Raw genomic sequence first — 21,306 nt, forward strand, 5'->3', positions numbered from 1 at the left:
GTTTCCAGTAAGATAGTGAGCTCTCAAGATTTGTTAATGAATGATACTAAGCAACTAAAGGCCCAAGTGTAGCTTTTAAACAGGATTGGAAACAGATGATAAAATCAAGATGGTTAAAACTGGATAGAATGAGACAAGCTGTGGGTAGGATAAAAGTTGTAGGCTGTCAAAGCTTTTGACCTCTTTCCCCAACCTTCTTTTATAAAGAGCCAGTCTCCGAAATTAGTCAATTCTCTTCCATAAAATTATAAATATAAATGCCATGTATAAAATTGTGAAATAGAAAGACAGTAAATATGCCCAAATGTTAAAATTCATGTTGCCTCTGGTTAAGCCATGTGAGAGCTTTTTGTAGTTTGTATAGGGGAATCAGATATATATTGTAATAAAAAAGAAAAAAAGATTCCTTTTAAAATATGAATGCTCGCTGACAAGCACCTAGTCACCCAAGAAATCTAATGGAGATGTACAAGATTAATGTTGTTTTCATACTTGCTAACATCCGTCTGCAGCCCATGAATCGAGGAGTCATTTCGACTTCCAAGTCCTATTTTTTTTTTTTTTTAAGATTTTATTTATTTATTTGACAGAGAGAGAGAGACAGCGAGAGAGGGAACACAAGCAGGGGGAGTGGGAGAGGGAGAAGCAGGCTTCCCGCCGAGCAGGGAGCCCGATGTGGGACTCGATCCCAGGACCCTGAGATCATGACCTGAGCCGAAGGCAGCCGCTTAACCGACTGAGCCACCCAGGCGCCCCCCAAGTCCTATTTTTTAAGAAATATATTTCACAAGACCATAGCTGCTGTGACAGTGATTCCTCTGATGGATCTCAGCAAAGTAAACTGCAAACTTTCTGGAAAGGATTCACCATTCTGAAGATGCCATTAAGGGAAGAAGTCAAAATATCAATGTAAAAGGGGGTTTGGAAGAAGCTGATTCCAGCCCTCAACGATGGCTTTGAGGGGGCCAAGGCTTCAGTGGAGGAAGTCACTGCAGATGTGGTGGGAATAGCAGCAAGAGAACTAGAATGAGAAGTGGGGCCCGAAGACGTGACGGACTTGCTGCCATCTCAGGATAAAACTGTACTGGATGAGGAGTTGCTTCTTACGGACAAGCAAAGAAAGTGGTTTCCTGAGATGGAATCTACTCCTGGTGAAGATGCTGTGAAGACTGTTGAAATGACAGCCAAGGGTTTAGAATATTCCATAAAGTTAGCTGATAAAGCAGCAGCAAGGTTTGAGAGGATGGACCGCAGTTTTGGAAGAAGTTCTACTGGGGGTAGAATGCTGTCAATATAGCACTGCACGCTACAGAGAAATGGTTCCTGAAAGGAAGAGTCGATCACGGAGGCACACTTCACTGTGGTCTTATTTTAAGAAATTGCTGCAGCCACCCCAGGCCTCAAAAACCAACCCCACATCAGTCAGTGGCCATCAACACTGAGGTAGGACCTTCCACCAGCAAAAAGACTACAGACTGCTGAAAACTCAGATGAGGGTTAGCATTTGATTAGCAATAAAGTATTCATTCTCTTTTTTTTCCTTCCTTTTTTCCCTCTCTGTGGAGAAGAGAAAAAAGTGTTTCTTAATTAATGCACATAGTTCTTTTTAGATACAATGCCACTGCACACCTAACCGAACAGTGTATAGCATCAACATAACTTTTATGTTCACTAGGAAACCAAAAACTTCATTTGACTAGTTTTATTGTGATGTTCACACCTTACTGCAATGGTCTGGAACCCATCCTGCAGTATCTTTGAGGTATGCTACTAAAATAGGCTCAAAGCATAATCAAGTGGGCAGAATGAAGCATCTGTCTCAGCGTCTCCACTCTACACAGTAAATACAGCCAGAGCAGCTTCATATGATCACTTCTGATTTCTCTGGACTCACTTACCTTGACATTATAGCAGTGAATGGTATGGTCACTGGAACCAGTGTAAAGGGCAGCGTTCTTCCCAGAGGTTTGTGTAACCAGGAGGCAGTTCACTTTGGAGGTGTGCCCCTCGAACACACCAATGCACTGGCGACTCTGAAGTTAAGCACATATCAGATCATTACTTGTGGATACACGAGGATTAGGTAACACAGTTCCTCAACAACAACAAAAATGCTGAAACATACAGTTTGCTGCTGTATCCTCAGTGCCTCAGCTAGTGCCTGGTATACAAAAGGTGCTCAGTATCTGCTCACTAAATGCCCAGTCAACAGTCACATGAACTAAGTACCTCCAACTCTATGTTAGCTGAGCCATACCAAAAATACTTAGGGCAATCTGCTGTAAGATAGATCAGAATTTTAATTAATGCCTAGGGCAAGGATCTCCAACATAAGAACAAAGATCTGACAAATCCAAACTGTAGCTAATTTCCCAGATAAGTTCCTGCATCTCATCAGTAAGTATGGATGTTCCACGATATTCAGAGATGTGTCACATGCCATGGCGGGCCGTAGTGGTCCAGGGGCGGTTTCACAAGGGAGCGTCCTACATGTTATCTTCGTGCACATATGGAGATCCACTTAGAATGTGCATACATATATACATTTATCTTGCAATTCAGAGTTAGAGCCAATCCCCCAAATGTTACACTCCTACTTCCTGGTACCACTGCTTCCTTCCTAGACACCTGTTGCCTAGAGCGAACACATTTTCATGGTCCATCATCTAACCTTTTGACTTTCAAGACTTCAGTAATTTCAAATACTTTCATGGTGTTTGCTCAGACAACAGAGTGTTCCTAAAGTTTCTTGGCTATCACTGTTGATTAGCAAAATCAGTTTGACATACACCAAAATCAAAACTCGTTCTATGAAAAGTTTGTTCTATGAAAATTGAGACTAACGAGCATCAGATTACACTAAGTGTGAGGAACTAGAACACTGTTGCTCTCCTTGGTAACTTGGGACAATTAATGAACTGTGAGGAAAAATGCCTCCTCCAGTACTTCCCTGACATTCATTCTACCCTATTGTGTAGCAGCTATGGGACTGACCTCATCAACAACGCCAGGACTAGAACCTGACTGGCCAAGCCCACTGCTGTCATCTCATCTCCCTTTGCTAAGTGGTTGTTCACGGTCAAGCACAGGACCCATTTTTATGGCGATGGGAGGAAAAAGAAACCCCAAGGGCTTCCAAAATCTGTGAGCAGAACTAGCTTTAGGAAGAGGTGACACCAGAGAAAGCAGAATGGAGAGACAGAAAGAAGCTAAGTCCCCAGTGACCCTCTAAGCCACTGCATCAACCTCATCTACGGTTAGTCTAAAACTCACCTCATCTCTGGACAGCAAATAGATCCCTATTGTTTAAGAGAGTGTAAAATGGAGTTCCTAAACCCTGCAGAAACATTCCAATTGAGTTATCAACTCACCACCAGATTATAAGCTCGGACAGTTTTATCTGCTGAACAGGTGTACAGTAAGTTCCCAAATATCTGAATTGCATTCACTGCGGCTTGGTGCCCCTCAAAGCTCCCTTCTGTGGGCTCATCATCATCTCCTGGCTCAGAAGATATTTCTGGAAAACAAGAATATGTTTCAGAGACCTGTCTGCTTTTGTCTGAAAAGATACTCAAAATTTAAAACCATTACATAATATAGTGGTCCCTGGATTCTCCTTAAAACCTTGTTCCCCTAGCAAAACACATCTTTCATTAATGATCTTCATTATGAAGACTTTATAACAAGAGAAGGCAGAGGAGGCTTCCATGTAGGAAAAAAGATACTTATTTTTTGAGTCAACCTGGAAAGTACCAAATCGCTCTCTATATCCTCTCTTCTGCTGCCAGTTCTTCTGTTGAATAAGGCACTATTCTTTAAGCAGTTCCTTCTCAAAGCAAAAACCCCGGGAGGCAATGAAACCTTAATACTCATTAGTTGAACAGCTAAGACAGATGAGAATAAGAAACTAAAAAGGCAGGATTTAGGATTTACAGATACCATAATTACTGGTCAAAGCAATCCTTCTGGTGACAGTCACCCCACCTCACCCCATTCTATAGGCTTACTTAAACCCTGGCTCTACTATTTATAAGCCTTTTTTTCTGTGGTTAATTTAAATGAAGCTGAATAACCAATACCTGAAGAGTTCTTTGAGCCTTTTATGGAGGAGATCACAGTCTGAGTTTCTGCCACACTACAAAATAATAACAAAAGTCTTTTTAGCACCTGTGAATAGGACAGGCCATAAAACTTATTTTTCCTGACTCAAAAGATTGTTCTAAACAATGGGCAACACAGCAGTGATAGATCAGTTTTTCCATCTGAAATTTCTATATGAAAGGAAATAGAAGTACAGTAAATATTTACAACACAAATGAGAAAGCAGAAAAATCTCCATTGCCAAGGTTTGATTCCTCCATACCCATAATCTCTACTGATTTTCTATACATCTGATTCATTTAAAAACTGATTCATAACCACAAGTTCTATTTTTTACGAAAAGAATAATGGTGAAAGCTGTTCTGATCAGACCAGCACAACATCCTCACCTTACAGGGATACCATCTTTATAACGAGTGCCAATCTCACTGGTAGAGCTAACTTCATCACAACCAGAACGAGAAGTTTCTAATGAGTTTTGCTCTGTGGAGTTCCAAATATCCTTTTTAGATGGACTGTCTGGTTTCTCCTCTCCAGATTCAGAAGAATCAATGGCCACCACTTCCAATTGAGGGTTAGGGATCTCTAGGACTTCCAGAGACGAGTCACTATCTGGCTCATCTCTGACACTCTCTTGTTCCGGGCCAGTTCTGCTATCTTCCCAGGTGGAGGTTGTTACCTTCCCCCCTTTAGTTGACTTTCCAGTCTTTACTTTCCTTACAGGTTTAGCAGTAAATACATCCTGTTCAGTGTCACTGTTCTCGGGAACATGAGCAGCCCGAAGCGTTTTCTTCTTCCTAAGTTTCTTCTTTTTCTTGTTTCCCCGCGTTTCAGCTGATGTCAGGGTAGACTCTGCCTGCTGCTCAGGCTGGTCCGCTGGAGAGTGGGGGTCCCTCTCTAAGGGGGTTTCGGGAACAAACGACAATCTTGGAAAGGAACTGGTACAGGCCTCAGACCCGCTGTTGCCTCTGACTAGCTCTTCATGAAGATCAGCTGGTTGGGAAGAGGGGGCATTTCCTCTGTTGCTGGTATTTCCTTGCTCCATGGAAAACTTCAGTTCTTGGCTAGGCTCATGGAAACTTTCTGTGGCCTCTGATAAGGACAATGTTGCAGTGATGACTGGATAAACTGGACAACTGTCACTGTTCTCTCCTGAATTGGGAAGAAAAAAAATTATTGCATCTTCTTTTGTGTCTGCTGTTTATCATCACAAACTGCCATTATTTATCAATGATCGAATCTCTACCAAGTAATGACCTTTCAGTGATATGTGAACAAAGCTACAACTGTTACAGTGGTTATCTCATCCCTCAGCTTCCCACAACCTACAGAAATTTCTGTGACAGCACTTACTACACTTTGCCCTGCACTGATCTCACAAATAACATGCATGTCTTATGCTGTACAAAAGCTCTTTATGGGCACAGACTGTTTCTACCCATCTTTTTTCTTTCTTTCCTGTTTGACATGTCCATATATTTAACGTCATGTTTTATTCTTGGTAGACATTTAAATATCTACTCAGCTCGGGGCACCTGGGTGGCTCAGATGGTTAAGCGTCTGCCTTCGGCTCAGGTCATGATCCCAGGGTCCTGGGATCGAGTCCCACATCGGGCTCCCTGATCCTTGGGAGCCTGCTTCTCCCTCTGCTTCTCTCTCTCTCTCTCTGTCTCTCATGAATAAATAAATAAAATCTTAAAAAAAAAAAAAAAGTAAAAATAAATAAATAAATAAATAAATAAATACTCAGCTCAAGTGCTTTTGCCTTTATTTCTTAGATGTTTTCACTATGCCATTATGGGTACATCATCCAGTTTGGCTACATAACAGTAGTTAAAAAGTCAGCTGACTTAAAAATGTCTATTTTCTTTGACTTAGTTATTTCATGTGGAGGAATTTAAACTGATAAAATAATCATAGACATACTCAAAGACATACACAATGTACTGTTATACAGAATACTAAAAAAAAAAAAAGGATAAAAAGCAAATATTCAAAGATTATAAATTAACATACCCATATAATGCAACTTCTCAAGTATTATTCAACTAGTAAAATTAAAATATTTCAGATGAATTATTTTTATGACACAGGAAAATGATCATGATGTATCAAGTGGAAAAAAGTCAGGTTATATAACAGACTATGATTTTTCTCTTTGTATAAAGTCTATGGGTAAACACACATTTCTAATTTAAGACTGAAATAATATATAACAAAATAACATCTACATTTTTAAAGATTTTATTTATTCATGAGAGAGAGAGGCAGAGGGAGAAGCAGGCTTCCCGCAGAGCAGGAAGCCCAATGCGGGACTCGATCCCAGGACCCTGGGATCACGACCTGAGCTAAAGGCAGATGCTTACTGACTGAGCCACCCAGGCACCCAGTCTTCCATCTTTTTACAGTGAACACGAATTATTTTGCAGAGAAAGAAATCTAATATTAGCTTAAAAAGTCACTATAATACTTCTTTACCAGTCTTTAAAAAAGTATTGAATACTATTCACAGAAAAGCAACAAAATTCAAGATGGAAGATAATATACATTTGAGATAAATATCTAGATTAGTGTTGCAACAGGTAGCAAAACCTAGGGTAATTCTTCAGACTTTTTTTTTTTTTTAAAGATTTTATTTATTTATTTGACAGAGAGAGACAGTGAGAGAGGGAACAGAAGCAGGGGGAGTGGGAGAGGGAGAAGCAGGCTTCCCGCTGAGCAGGGAGCCCGATGCGGGGCTCGATCCCAGGACTCTGGGATCATGACCCAAGCCAAAGGCAGACGCCCAACGACTGAGCCACCGAGGCGCCCCTCTTCAGACTTTTTTTGTTTAGGTCACACAATGCCAGTTTATACCATTACAGTTACACAAACTTTGGGTAAGGTTTAAAACAGCTTAGAAGTTATTCTCAAATGGTAACCAGGTGAGTGTTACTTTATGAAGAGAGTAAAAACTGGCTATTTCTCAAAACCACTCAAGTTCCTACTGATGATTCCAGCCCCAGTGTCCTCTGCCTTTCATCATGGGCACCTGCCTCTTAGGCTTATATTAAACCTGTCTTGCCTTTATTTATTTATTTATTTTTAAAGATTTTATTTATTTGAGAGAGCGAGAATGAGAGAGAGAGAGAGAGAGCACATGAGAGGGGGAAGGTCAGAGGGAGAAGCAGACTCCCTGCTGAGCAGGGAGCCCGATGTGGGACTCAATCCCGGGACTCCAGGATCATGACCTGAGCTGAAGGCAGTCGCTTAACCAACTGAGCCACCCAGGCACCCCTGTCTTGCCTTTAAATGATAAAGTTAAGTGCTGAGAAATTCAGAGGATATAGTTTATCTAGGAAGTTGACTGAGTAACTTCAACTCCACTTATCTCACAAAAAAAACAATTCTGGGGGCGCCTGGGTGGCTCAGTTGGTTATGCGACTGCCTTCGGCTCAGGTCATGATCCTGGAGTCCCGAGATCAAGTCCCGCATCGGGCTCCCTGCTCAGCAGGGAGTCTGCTTCTCCCTCTGACCCTACCCCTCTCATGTTCTCTCTCTCCCCCAAATAAATAAATAAAAAATCTTTAAAAAATAAAACCATTCTGCACCAATCCTCATTATGGAACCTTTTCGGTGCTAATGCAAAGTCAATTTAGTAATCCTAGATTAGGGAAAATTGAGGAATAGTTACTGATATTTAAATAATCCTCGTAGGGGCGCCTGGGTAGCTCAGAACTCTTGATTGCGGCTCAAGTACTTATCTCACAGTTATGAGATCGAGCCCCGTGTCAGGCTCTGCACTGGGCGTGGAGCTTGTTTAAGATTCTCTCTCCCTCTGCACCTCCCCCACCACAAGTGCACATAATCTCTCTCTCAAAAATAAACAATCCTCCCTAAATGAAGGAAACTTAAAGAAAAATTAATTCCATCAATTTTAGTTTTAATGGGGCAAATATGACTTCATCACTGACCTAAAACTGCCCTAAACCCACTGCCAGTCTGCCCCTAACCCACAGAAAGGTTTACATACTATTAGCTTGCAGTAATTCCTTGGACACATTGCCAGCAGAGCCTTGTGACACAGCAGTCACACCCTCGTCGTGTTCAGGAGACATGGGTTCTTGTTTAATCTGAATTGAAGAGTCTGGAGCAGGAACACTGCCGTGAGCTTGGAAAGTAGGAGACGTGGTTACTTGGAGAGGGACTCCAGTGGATGATGGAGACATGTGGGAAGATGGAGGCTCCAGAACAACTGGGAAAAAGGGAGTAGGCAGCAGGGTGGCATCAGCAGATGTCTGAGATCTACTGTTCCTTCGCTCTCGTGGAAGGCTATAAGGAACCTGGTCTGGGCGCTCAGAAGGTTCATATGTTTCTAGAATGGGAAACATACGTATGTACAAATGCAAAAATGTTCTCTGAAAAGTCACTCATTTCAGAGCCAATTTGTATTTTTAAAGATTACAAGAGAATTCCGAAGTCCCTGATAATTCTTCGAAATATGTTGTCATAAAATCTATACGACCAACAAGGACACAGGCAGAACAGGGATTAGTATTCCATTTTTAAATTTTAAGTGACTTATCCAAAGTCATAGAGTTACTAATGGAAGAGCCAAGATTTGAACCCAGGTCTTTTGATTCCGAACCCAAGGCTCTTTCTGTAACATACTGCCCCTGTTGCTAAGCATTTTCGGGGCCTACAGTCTCACAGGCTCTTCTACAGAAGGATGAAAGCAAGGAGACAGGAGAGAAAACATATGACCTCTTCATGATTACTTCAATTCCCCTGTATAAGTAACAAAGAAATAAACAAGCTACAGAGGATCCAATCCATCAGATGCTCTCTGAATACCTTGTAATCCCTGTAGAATCTGTATTCTGTGGGTCCTCAGTGCACTCATCTCCATAGTTATCTAAAAATAAAGTAATTGGTTAAGCATTTTGAAGTCCAACTTTAGAGATGACACGTTCTCATTAAACGTTCTGTCCGCTGTTACCTGCTGCTTCAGCATAAGAAGCCTCTGAACTTCAACATATGCTGTCTGCAGGGCTGCACGGGCTTGCAGAAGGTTGTTATCCATGCACTGCAATGATTTGCTCAGTTCTTCCTCCCTTAAAGAAATATTCAGCAGCTGGTCAACCTGAGAACGTTCTGCCAAGAGAAACCATAAGACTCAGTTTAATACGGGAGACAATTCTTGATAATACAGCTCCTCAGAAGGTGGAACTACATCAGTTCTCTAGAAGCCTTTATTTTCTCTCCAAAAGGGCAACTGGAGACTCATCAAATCTCGCAAATCACTGATGTATTAAGTTAAGACTGATGTCAGAGCTAAACGAGAAGTGAGAACTGGTAAGATGGAGGTAGCTCATAGGTACAAGTGTGTCGCCACATGGTCCCATCTTACCTCGTCACCATCTTCCACCACTCCCCTTCCAAGTGAAATCTTTGTCCCAGGCAAAGCAACTGCTGTACATTTCATTTCCCATTTTTCCTTTATCTACCACCCTCTTCACCTATGGTTTTTGCTTAGATTAGGCCTCAGATGTGAATGGCTTGCACTCTCTTCCCAATCTGTATTTTTCTAGTCTCTTAGTTAATATAAAATAGTTCGCTTTGTCAGACAAAAACTTCCTGAAGAAAATATAGCTTCAAAATAGTACATTTAAATTACTTTAAATAAAATGTCCTACCATGTGTATGTATGTTTGTCTCTTTCCCATTCGGTAAGTCAAGATCTCTATCCTAAACTCCAGATCCACATACCCAACTACTACCTTGATATCTTTACTGAGGTATCTCTAAGATCCTTTAACTCAAAGGATCCAAAAAGGAACTCCTCATCTTCCTCTACCCTCAACTTGTTCCTCTCATGGAGTTTTCTAGCTCTACAAATGATACCAACACCCCAAAGATGCCTCAGCCAGAAACTGGGGTCATCCTCGACACTTACCTTATCCATCACATCCAACCACCCCAAGGTTCATCCAATCACTTCCCACACTAGCCCTTACACCAGAAAGGGTTCAGAGTCAGTGGAAAGCAAGAATCACAGAAGTGTATCATGAGGGAGCGACTCTAACAACTTCCCTCAATTCAAGTAAGAGAAGCAACAAAGATACCTCAGAAATGGCAATTGAGAGAAATGGCTATAAAAAACCAACAGAGACAAAATCTTTACTAAATGGCCTATTCCTCTTCATCACTGAAAAGGACCAATGAGACTTTCTGACTTTATACTGAACTCAATTTGTCCAAGATGCATATTAACTTTAGCTTATGGGTCTATGTGGCATCAAACATTTCTTCTGTAGCTGCACTGGATATGGTAGAAAAATCAAACTTTTCTATGCCCTTAAGCAAGACAACAAAAATGTCAAAAAATAAGAATAAATGGGGGATCAGTGTTTGATAACCACAAGCAATACTCTGTGTCCAGTTGTAAAAAAGGCTGAATTGCTATAAGAACAATTTCTTTCTGTCAGAATATTTTGCACTATACCTTTCTTTCCTTTAATTTTCCTTCTTTTGTTTTTTCTCTCAAGACTTGGGAGTTCGGGAGAAGATCCATCCTGAGAAGAGAAAGAAAACTGAGTAATATTGAATGTGTAAAGGCCATTACCCAGGAAGGGAAAAACCGAATCAATTCTAAGACCACTGTACATTATTCTTCACTATTGCTGCCATCTCTAACAGGATACTAGGAATCTCATGCACAAGGTATGAACTCAAACATCAACTGAATGTATAGGATTAAAAAAATAAAACAGGGGCGCCTGGGTGGCACAGTCAGGTAGGCATCCACCTCTAGGTTTCAGCTCAGGTCATGATCTCAAGTGTCGTGAGATTGAGCCCCGCATCGGGCTCCGAGCTCAGCATGGAGTCTGCTTGAGATTCTCTCTCCTTCTCCCTCTGCCCCTCCTGCTCATGCGCATGCTCGTGTGCATGCTCATGCACACTCTCTCTCTCCCTCCCTTAAATAAATTAAAATCTTTAAAAAACAAACAAAAAAAACCCAGAACAGAATTTGAGGTCAAGTACCTTCCTAGCATCCTAGAGGTGGTGAAGCACTGGGGCTAAGGCAAAGCATTTCACGTTGGTAAAGCAAGGCATAGTTAGAAGTATGGACAAAGCCAGTAATGCATATACCTGATTTCACCGTGGCATAGTTTCTACTTTACTAGGAAATCTTCACAACAAAACCTTTACAACAAAAAGCTGAACAGTCTTTGAGACAAGCCCCTAGATATGAGCTTTGTTACAGGACAAACTTTCATCCAACAATATCCACTACAGTATCCAACTCAAAGGAGCAAAGCTGGAATTTGAACCCAGGTCTACAAGCCAAGCCCTTAACTACTCTGCTTTATTGCCTCAGTATTAATGAACACAGCCCCATTAAGGAGGGCACGTGATGTAATGAGCACTGGGTATTATATAAGACTGATGAATCACTGACCTCTACCTCTGAAACCAGTAATACATTATATTAATTAATTGATTTTAAATCAAAAAATGGGGGGGAAAAGCAAGTATAAAAAAATGGAAGGTGAAAAAAGTAAAAATTAAATTTAAAAATAAAAATAAATAAATAAAGGACACAGCCCATTTTCTCACAGTGTCACATTCCAGACTATATCACTACCAACAACTCTTTCTTTTCAGAAAGGGTTCCTGAGAGGGCTAGGCAGTATTAGCAACAGAGATACCAGAAGAGAAGTGGTGTCAGTGCAGGAACGGATTCTGAAAGGGCCAAGCTGGGTAACTGAGGTACAAAACACTGAGTAACAGAGACTAAAAATATTTCTAAGACTATGTTCACATAGATGCACTCCAGTAGTATTAAAACTACCTTAGCGTTGAGCCCAGCGGTCCTGGGTCTAACAAGCATTCACGCCCTACCAATGCAACACTAGAGTGCCTTTCTTCAGTAGCAGTACAGAATGCATGGTGAAAAGAGATAGAGTTACAGCTAAAGATGTGTCTTACTCCTTGGTAAGGTGATACAAAGAATCACTGGCTTGGAGACTAGTTTTAGAGATGACTTCATATTTTCCTAGTACTGTACATTCATATTCAATTACATCTAACTTAGGAGAATTACTCAGCGAAAGAAACCAAGAGGATAAGAATATGACAGTAAGAGCCTCACAAACCTATTTCAGAGTAGGAAGCAGCAGAACCCCAGCTACCCAGAAGCAATTAAACAGTTACATCCTGGGTGCCTGGGTGGCTCAGTTGGTTAAGCGACTGCCTTCGGCTCAGGTCATGATCCTGGAGTCCCAAGATCGAGTCCCGCATCGGGCTCCCTGCTCAGCGGGGAGTCTGCTTCTCCCTCATCCTCCCCCATCTCATGCTCTCTCTCTCTGTCTCATTCTCTCTCTCAAATAAATAAAATCTTAAAAAACAAACAAACAAACAAACAGTTACATCCTTCTTCCAACAGCCAAGCCACCACGTGAAATGTCCTACAACAAGCGTGGGCAATTATACTCACCCCAGTGGCTCTGCGTTTCTTCCGCACACTCTGGCTGTCGTTTTGTTCGGCACCAGAGGTGCAGCTACTGTCTGTGGCTGCGTCTGCCAGACTGGAGATTCCGAGGGCTGGGGATGTATTTGATGATAAAGAGTTTCCTTCGCCATTACTTTCCTGGGTATTCTGGTTCTCTGAAGATGGCGTAGAACTCTCCTGGTTGTTCAGGTCTTTGGCCAAGTGCATCAAAGGTATCGTTCGGTCAGTGGACAACTGTGCACTGTGTCGCCTTTGACTAGCAACATTTTCAGCCCTTTCACCTGTTCTCAGGGAGGCAGCGAGAGGTGTCACTTCCTGCTTAAGGCCCAGGGTCGTTGTCTGACTCTGTGCAGCCCTCAATGAGTTACTAGGTGAAAAAATCTGCTGGGGCTCATTTTCTTTGCCTGTACCTTCCTCACTGAAGAAGCTATACACAGAAGGAGCCCTGTCCATGATCACACTGCTCTCAGAAAGGCTTCGCTTCCTTGCCAATCCAGGAGATGAAGAAATGGAAATACCCTCCCACTGGAATCCTTCTAGATTGGACAGATCAGGCTCCCCATCCAAATCCAAGACCTCTTGTTCATTTTGAACCAAAGGCACCATTTCTATGCCAAACCTTAAGAAAAAACAAAGAAAAAAGCCATAAATCAGACTTGGGTAGGGAAGAGGGGGCACCACTTAATGAGATTACAAATATAAGTAAGATGGTTTCTGCCCTCAAGAAGCTCACAGTCTAGTAAGTATTCCAGACACAAAGTAAATAACCATCTGTAAGTACTATCATGTAACAAGTACTAAATTAGAGATTTGTGCACAGTTATGAGAATACATTTGAGGAAGTGAATATTGAGAGTTTTATTAGTATGGAGCTTTTCCAAACCAACAACAAATAATTTTTAAACAGCACACAAATCCAAACCAACCAAACAAAAATATTTACTGAGCATTCATAAGTGCCAGGCATGAGGCTAAGAACAAGAACTTTGTAATCTCAATATTCAAGGGATGGAAAAGGGTGCACAATAAATATGCTATTTCAACAAGGATAAAAATTTAAGCCTGAAGGGCCATACAATTGATAATAATACAGCAGGTTGATTTTCACATAGCAAACCTATGTTGAATGCTGCTTTCCCATCCAGAGAAGTTTAGCACCTCAACCTAAGATGAATAGCCAAAATGCCACACAAGGACTTAAGAGAAAGTATTTTGTGATCATGAATACAATGCCCAGAGTATATACAGAAGGGTAACTATTTATAGGTTCTGAGTAAAAGGTAGTAAGAGCAGTGACACTTAAAAACTGTACTGCTCATTAAGATCTAGAGATAGATACAGATCTATAGATACACTTTTTCATGCTGTCACTTTCTGGCCCCTATAACTAAAGTGATGGATTTCTGATCATCTTTTTCTACGTCCCCGTCTCATTTCTTTTTTTTTTTTTTAAAGATTTTATTTATTTATTTATTCATGAGAGAGAGAGAAGCAGGCTCCCAAGGAGCAGGGAGCCTGATGCGGGACTCGATCCCAGGACCCTAGGATCATGACCTGAGCCGAAGGCAGACGCTTAACCATCTGAGCCACCCAGGCGCCCCCCCGCCTCATTTTTTAGAGGCTGACGTGCTTCTTTGCAACCTGAATTCCCTGTCAGGAGACACTCTACTGCATTTGTTATAGGGTAGCAGTCACTCTTTGCTATTTAAACCAGACATCTACAACATATATTTCTTACAAACATTTAATTAACCAGAATTCTCCTGACCAGGGTCAAAGGGTAAGTTTAAAAGACAGAGAAATGGGATACTAAAAAGAGGTACACACCTGGGCAAGCCTTTGCCTAGCTCTTGCTTTTTCTTGGTTACTTGCTGGATGACTTGTTCCCAGTTGACATTTCTCCGAGATGCATTTAGAATCTGTCGAAGGGTTGGCTTGAGCCCAGATTCCTTCTCTGTCTCACCCTTTCGATGACCACTAATATTGCGAATGCGGCGAGCACTATTGAGATTTGGCTCGGGAAGGTGTGCTCCAGTTTTGCTCTTCAAACTAATGTGCCGGGTTAGATCTCTCTGGAGAGAGGCAGGAAAGCCAAGCTTACTGAGTTCAGGCAGAAGAGGGCCTGAGGACTGACCTAGATCGTTTTTCTGAAGCTCTGCATCCAAGCTAGCGCTCTCAAAACCTTCTGTTTCGTAAGATACATGAGATTTAACAGGGTCATCCACCTGTGCATCTTCTAGAGAAGTTTTCAAGTCTAGCAGTAAGCCAGAGGGTGGACTGGCCGCAGAGGTCATCTGCATCTCAGGTTCTTTCTGATGAACTGTTGAATTACATGCATTAGTGGAGAGTTTTCTACATGTTTTCAGGTTTTGGTCATCCCCCTCTTTCTCGTCAGCGAGGTGCGTGCTGCAGGATAACATTTCTGTGGTGGCAGAGCCCAGGGTCCCAATTTTTGATCCTCGCTTTTCCGTGTCAGAGAGCTCCCCATCGCTTTCATCTTCTAACGTGTGTACCTGAAACTCTATCTTCAAAGATCCTTTTTCAGACTCTTCTACATTCCTACTTGCTTTTGCAAAGTTCCTGGTCTTTTTAGAAGTGCCAAGAAGTGGATTTTGCAATGATTCATGACACTGTAGCACCTCTTTGGCTTTTTGTAATGTATCGCTGAAATTCTCATCAGGTTCTCTCTGAGTGCCAAATGTACTTTTATTCCCTTTTAAAACATGAGGACATGAACTTCGCAATTTGGTTACATGAGACCCATGACTGTCTTCCACAGCAGGTTTGTTCAAGGGATTTGAGTGTTCTCCAGGAAAAAAAGAATTTGTTCTGGTGTTTTTTGAGGGATTCTTTAAATCTGGCTTTTGAGGAACTGACTTGGTGACTGGAATTGGAAGGAGTGGGGATTTTAAGGATGGCATCTTACTTAAGTGAAGCTCTTGTTCGTGCTTTTCTGTAACAGGGCAATCTCTCACCGCCTCGTAAGAAGCAGTGCAGTCAGAAGGGGCTTTGTGAGTAAGAGATCCACCATGTGTTTCTTTCTGTGTTTTCAGCGTTGGGGAATTATTTGTTTCATCAATCTGGGGCTCTGGTGTTGCTGCGGTTGTCAAGCTGAAGTCAAAGAAAGGCTTATCTATCATTTCTGACTTGTTACCAGTGACTTCCTTCATTCCTGATTGTAAATCCAGAGTCTTCTGGGAAGGGTAAGGAGTCCAGCGATGGAGCTTGTCCCTCGCTACACTGCCATTCTTCCCACCCATTTTGGAAGCTATGGGATCTGTCTGCTTGGTAGTTTTGCTTTCCAGCTGCTCAAAATTGAAGTTAAGTAAGCCCTCTGAAGGAAATTTATCACCTGTAAATCCTTCAGAAGGACCTCTATACGTGGCAGCCGTACCAACTTGGTCACTTTCTTGCCGCTGCCAACTGTATCTCTCTTGATTGTATTTGTTTGGCTTAGATTTCTTGTTCCACAGCATAGTCAGGTCGTCCATCTGACAGTTAGAATTTCTGTTTCTGCCTGGTTGAAATTTGTCTCCGGGGCCACTGTAATTCCAACTATTTGTACTACGGACACTGGATTTCCAGTTTCCGTTACTGCTGTTCATATGCCAACTGGAAAAGGCACCTGTTCCTTCAGAATGCCAACTGGAATTCCTTCCTGTACCATTAGGATTCCAATCTACTGCACCACTCTTTGAATGCCAACCACCTCCAGAATTGCTATGGTTGTGAAACCAAGTCGAGGAGCCTCCTGCAACGCCCTTGTGCCACCCGGAACATCCTCTTGGTCCACCGTTATTCCTCAAAGAATGTGCAAAGTTGTTTTTCCTGTTATTATTAAAGCCATCTTTCTCCCACTTCCAGTCTCGCTGAGGAGGTCCACGATGATGCCACGCTGGCTGACTGCAGCTCTCTCTGTCTTGGTAAGGGATTCGGTCTTCTCGTCTCCATTGGGGTCGCCTGTCATCAGAGTTTATTTCTTGGCTGCTATTGGAAGGTTCATCTTGTCTGGAAGAAGAGCAGTTTTCCATTAGAGATGTAAAGAAATTATCATGCTTCACAGGCAGAGCGCATCAAACTTCCCACTACCTATCTCCTCAGTTACTCAAAATATATAATAGAGTCTATTTTTATTTCTAATAGTGGCTGCTTTCCTATCTTTAATATAGCTCAACTTATATTTCACAATTGATTTAGACATTAAACAATATCTTCATTCTGCTACCACCTCAGAAATATTAAAAATTAACACATTTATACTATCCACCTTTTCCTGCTCCTATTTTTCTTAGCAAGTTCCGGGACTTTTGTCCCTATCATCCAATTATTGTTTTTACATTATGCACCTATTTGAAAAGCACAATTATATTTTGTAGCTTTGGCTAGCTATCATAGTTAATACAACTTAAGTTCAGCAGCTCTTAATACTGTGGATTTTTCCAGTTGTAGGTTCTTTCTCAAAAACCCAGTTTCTTAACCTATTTTAAACACTAAGATTTCACTTTGCATCAGCACCTGCATTAATAAACACTTTTATCAGGCACACATCCAATGACTGTGGTGAGAGAGAACTTTTATGTACAGTGCCCGTTCCTGAAAGGCTTACAGCCTAGCTGAGAAAGTGAGATCACACACAGGAGTAAAATAGCACACACCGAATAAGCAGCACCTGCAATCAGGGCTAGCTACAAGGAGCTCCGCGAGCTGGAGGCTTTTATAAAGCTACAAGGAGCTCCGCGAGCTGGAGGCTTTTTTTTTTTTTTAATTTTATTTATTTATTTGACAGAGAGAGAGATAGCGAGAGCAGGAACACAAGCAGGGGGAGTGGGAGAGGGAGAAGCAGGCTTCCTGCCGAGCCGGGAGCCCGATGCGGGACTCGATCCCAGGACCCTGAGATCATGACCTGAGCTGAAGGCAGACGCTTAATGACTGAGCCACCCAGGCACCCGAGCTGGAGGCTTTTATAAAGCTACAAGGAGCTCCGCGAGCTGGAGGCTTTTGTAAAGCTACAGCTGTTTCAACTATTCGTGTTAGCCATGGAGCCCACAGACATGTGGGTAAACCTAAGTCAACATCACAGAAATAGGTGCAAAACCACTTTCCTCTACAAACTGCCTGTAGTGTGCCTGGCATTGTGCTTAACGTGCCACAGGTGCTCGAAACACGGAGTCATACTAGCCAGAACGTACTGAGTACCTACTGTCAGGCATTTGAGGCACTTTATATAGACTATCTCATTTAGTTTTCACAGCCCTGAAGCAATCTTCTTCTTATTCCTACCTTTTGGATGAGGAAACTGAGGACTGGAGAGACTGAGTCACTTGCCTAGAGTAAGACAGCCAGAGTGGTACAGCAGAGACGTGAACCTCGGCAGTGTGACTCTAGCATCTACACTCTTCACCGCTGGGGCTTTGAGAGACTGAAAATCCCCCAACGAAGTTTTTGCTGTTGGGCTCCCTCCTCTAAATCTGACTTAAACTCAGTTTCTAAAAACTCTAAAAAAGTTTCAAATGTGTCTAAGATTTTGGAAATTTGGAATTTCTTCCTTTTTCAACAAGATGGAACTGAAAGTTAATTTACCTGAAAGTTCAAACATCTACTTACATTATGAATTACAACCACTTCTAAACCGGAGATCCTAAGTCCCCAAGTGACAAGTGTTACTACAAACATGTGCAGGATTTTTGTAACACCAGTGACCAAACTGTTTTTATCTTTTGTTTCTAGGCAGTATACAACTTTTGACATCCAAGGAGATTCTTGGATCTGACTCGGCAACACTAATGGGATCCAGAAATGGGAGAATCGGGCAATAAATCTGTCACAAAGTAGAATTCCTAGATCACCCTGAATTAGCTAGATCAAGGGGCCAACAGTATGCAGCCAAATCCATAGCCCAGAAAAAGCAATGTAAATTAAAAACCTCATGAAGGAAAGAAGAAAAAAACTTCCTAAAAAAATAAGACTATATATAAATCACCAAAGTAGCATATCAGAATATTCAAAGAATATTAACTATGATATGAATGTCTAATTTACTGAGAAGCTCTTTTACCTTCTGACTCAATATTTAATCATCTATACAGATAAGCTAATAATGGCACAAGTGTGTAAGAAAAAAATAAACGTTAATCTCCTAGAGACTTCAACGCCCTTAAAACAAGAGTAAACTATAGCTATACTGATAGTAGTAACAATGTCATTTGAAGGACTAAGCAACTAAACGGGTTTAAGAACCATGCTGCTACTGATGTTTTAAGACTAAGAAAGTCTCCTTCAAGGACTTGTTCAGAACACTTGCAGCATGTACAGTGAAAGCTACTTCCTTTTTACACTAAACCTCTAACTAAAAATGAAATGCATACCAAGTATAACTAGTATTCAAGAAGAATCTTTAAAATTTTATTTTAGAATTGTAATGTTTCTCCTTATACTCCAAGACTTGAAAAAATTACCCAGCCTCTTAACCGGATCTCTTACCCGAAAAGAAAGAGAAATCTGAAAATTTCTGCTTCATGAATTAAACTCTTTAGACCACAACTCAGTAATGCAAAAATACAAAAGCCTAATACCTGAATTATAGATGTAGGTGTCAAATTATAGAGTATAAGCTGGAAAACTTATATTGATCTTGACAATGTCAAACTTACAATACAAATTTATTCAATAAATATTTACTGAAGCACTAAATAATGAAGGATGAATCAAATTTGGTAGAAGCACCATGTTAATTCATATCAGGCAAAGTATTTTTACCTAATGGATATAATAAGAAATACTTAAAAGAAGAAGCTTTTACACTAATACCTTTCCACTAGAAATTCTGGATACCAAATAAAACAATTCACTGGTGTCCAAAAGAAATTGGAACCAATAAAAACAGTTCTAAACACGGTTATCAACATAGGAAAAATTTCAGATATGTAGCACCTACAGATAATTTTTATAGAAACAATACTGAGTTGTTTGTTTTTTTTTTAATACAGATAGTATAGTAGCTCAAAGAAGGATTCCAATCACCTTTTATGCGTAAGAAAGCAACCTCAAGCTAACCTTTGCCATGAAGGTAAGTCTGAAAGCTACAGGCTAAAAAGTATAGAAATGGAAAATGTATTCTCTATTATATTTTATTTTAGACAGCCTTTTTAAAAACCAAAATCATTACTTACCGACTTTGTTCTTTCCTTTGTTTTATTAATTGAACGAGTTCCTTGTCGAAATAATCTTCTTCCTCTTCTTCTCCCTTTCCATCGTCTTCTCTTTCCTGGGCATCAACATTATCTTTGTGCAACTGGCTAGAAATGTGCTTTGCATATGCAGAAAGACCCACTTCTGTGACCCCGCACACTCGGCACTCATGACTACTGTCCCTAGGGAAAGAGGGAGATGAGGGACATTCAATTCTCCCCACTGGCATGGCACACTCAACAGATCTCTTCCGGTTTCCTCTGAAAAACGCTGCACACTTTGGCACAGTGAAAGATTAGTGCTAATCAACTTCAATGCTCCTTTCATCACTTTTAGTAAGTTTGTTCTAAAGTTATTTTTGAAATGATTTTAAGATTCTTTTCCAGCAATCAAGAGGCAGTACACTTCAGAATAATATAGTTTAGGAGGAGAAATCTTCTTGAATTGCTGTACTTAAAATCTTGCCAGAGGAAACATGGTGAAAGGGGAGGCAGGGCAGGGGGCTCAGAGCAAACAAAAGTTGCTCTAGAGCACACCCATGGTGCCAGGGGCACTCAGGAGCCTGGTCACAGCGCGAACATTTTATCTCAGGCTCAAGAGCTTTCTCCCAGGGAGAGTTAAGGGGTGGAGAAAAGAGCAGGCAGCCTAGCCAATCCCAATGTGGTAGCTAAATCGGAACAGCGGGAGCTCTGCCTGGAATGTGAAGATTCCGGACCCCAGGGCAAAGGATAGGAGTAGTCTCAGCAAACTTTTTTGGTCTGGATGATACATGTGACCTACATTCTGCTTCAGAAGGGCTTATTTAAAAGGGAATGGAAAGCATTTCAGTTGTAGGAAGTTAACAGCTGTGCTAGGCAAATGGTTTTTCTCAAGTTTCAGAAAACGCAAGTTTGGAGAGAAGTGAAGCCAGGTTCTTAGTTCAGAAAGAAATTGAGCAGGTTTTTTTCCTCTTACTTTACGCAGTCAATGGTAAATCTCATACTTGGCCAGTTTAAGAAACCAAAACCTTGAACCAACACCCAGAGCTGTAGTGGATGAATAATTTAACAGCTTTTTTAGCTTCCTGAAATCCCTTGATTGGTTCAGCTGTCTATGTAGCCACTGATGAGAAACATCTGAACACCATGGCCACAAATGTAATGAATGGAGAGTAATAGCTATTCAATAATGGCTCAACGGGCTTAACTCTGTATCACTTGTCTTGGGTTTACACTAGTGATATTTTTGCATATTTTCCTATGCCAATCTCTATTATCCATTCATTCATTTATTTATTTTACAAACAGAAGCTTATTACCATGCATATCCCAGGTATACATGAGAGACACCCAGGAAAAATGAGTGACTCTCCTAGGTAACCTAAGCCACCAGCTTAAATACCATCTTCAGCTAACGGCAAAAGAAAGAAAAGCAGGAAGGAGGAACAGTTATGGGAGGTAACCAGGAAAAGCAAGGAAAGCAATGGTAAGGGTAGTTATGTAGATTTAAGTTGGTGCTTTCTCCACTGATAAAATTCTCTATGC

The 21,306-nt window shown here is 41.2% G+C and overlaps 1 protein-coding gene across 3 annotated transcripts in view; it reads right to left on the minus strand.

The window, feature by feature from the left end:
• Positions 1-21,306, minus strand: part of ZNF106 (zinc finger protein 106) — a 65,165-nt gene that overhangs the window by 14,791 nt on the left and 29,068 nt on the right. The window contains exons 4-14 of one of the 3 annotated variants that reach the window (XM_034994626.1): positions 19,765-19,965; positions 14,423-16,603; positions 12,581-13,214; positions 10,586-10,655; positions 9,080-9,234; positions 8,935-8,995; positions 8,114-8,251; positions 4,491-5,253; positions 4,080-4,135; positions 3,372-3,517; positions 1,899-2,033 (exon numbers count right to left, since the gene is read on the minus strand). In XM_034994626.1, coding sequence (XP_034850517.1) covers positions 1,899-2,033; positions 3,372-3,517; positions 4,080-4,135; positions 4,491-5,253; positions 8,114-8,251; positions 8,935-8,995; positions 9,080-9,234; positions 10,586-10,655; positions 12,581-13,214; positions 14,423-16,603; positions 19,765-19,965 — 4,540 coding nt within the window. Of the gene's footprint in view, positions 1-1,898; positions 2,034-3,371; positions 3,518-4,079; positions 4,136-4,490; positions 5,254-8,113; positions 8,456-8,934; positions 8,996-9,079; positions 9,235-10,585; positions 10,656-12,580; positions 13,215-14,422; positions 16,604-19,764; positions 19,966-21,306 lie in introns of all 3 variants that reach the window. The other 2 variants (XM_034994625.1, XM_034994627.1) reach the window with 2 other exon arrangements.

This window comes from Mirounga leonina, unplaced genomic scaffold (genome assembly GCF_011800145.1).
Source record: "Mirounga leonina isolate KUSES-001 unplaced genomic scaffold, KU_Mleo_1.0 Mir_91, whole genome shotgun sequence".
Classification (NCBI taxonomy): domain Eukaryota; kingdom Metazoa; phylum Chordata; class Mammalia; order Carnivora; family Phocidae; genus Mirounga; species Mirounga leonina.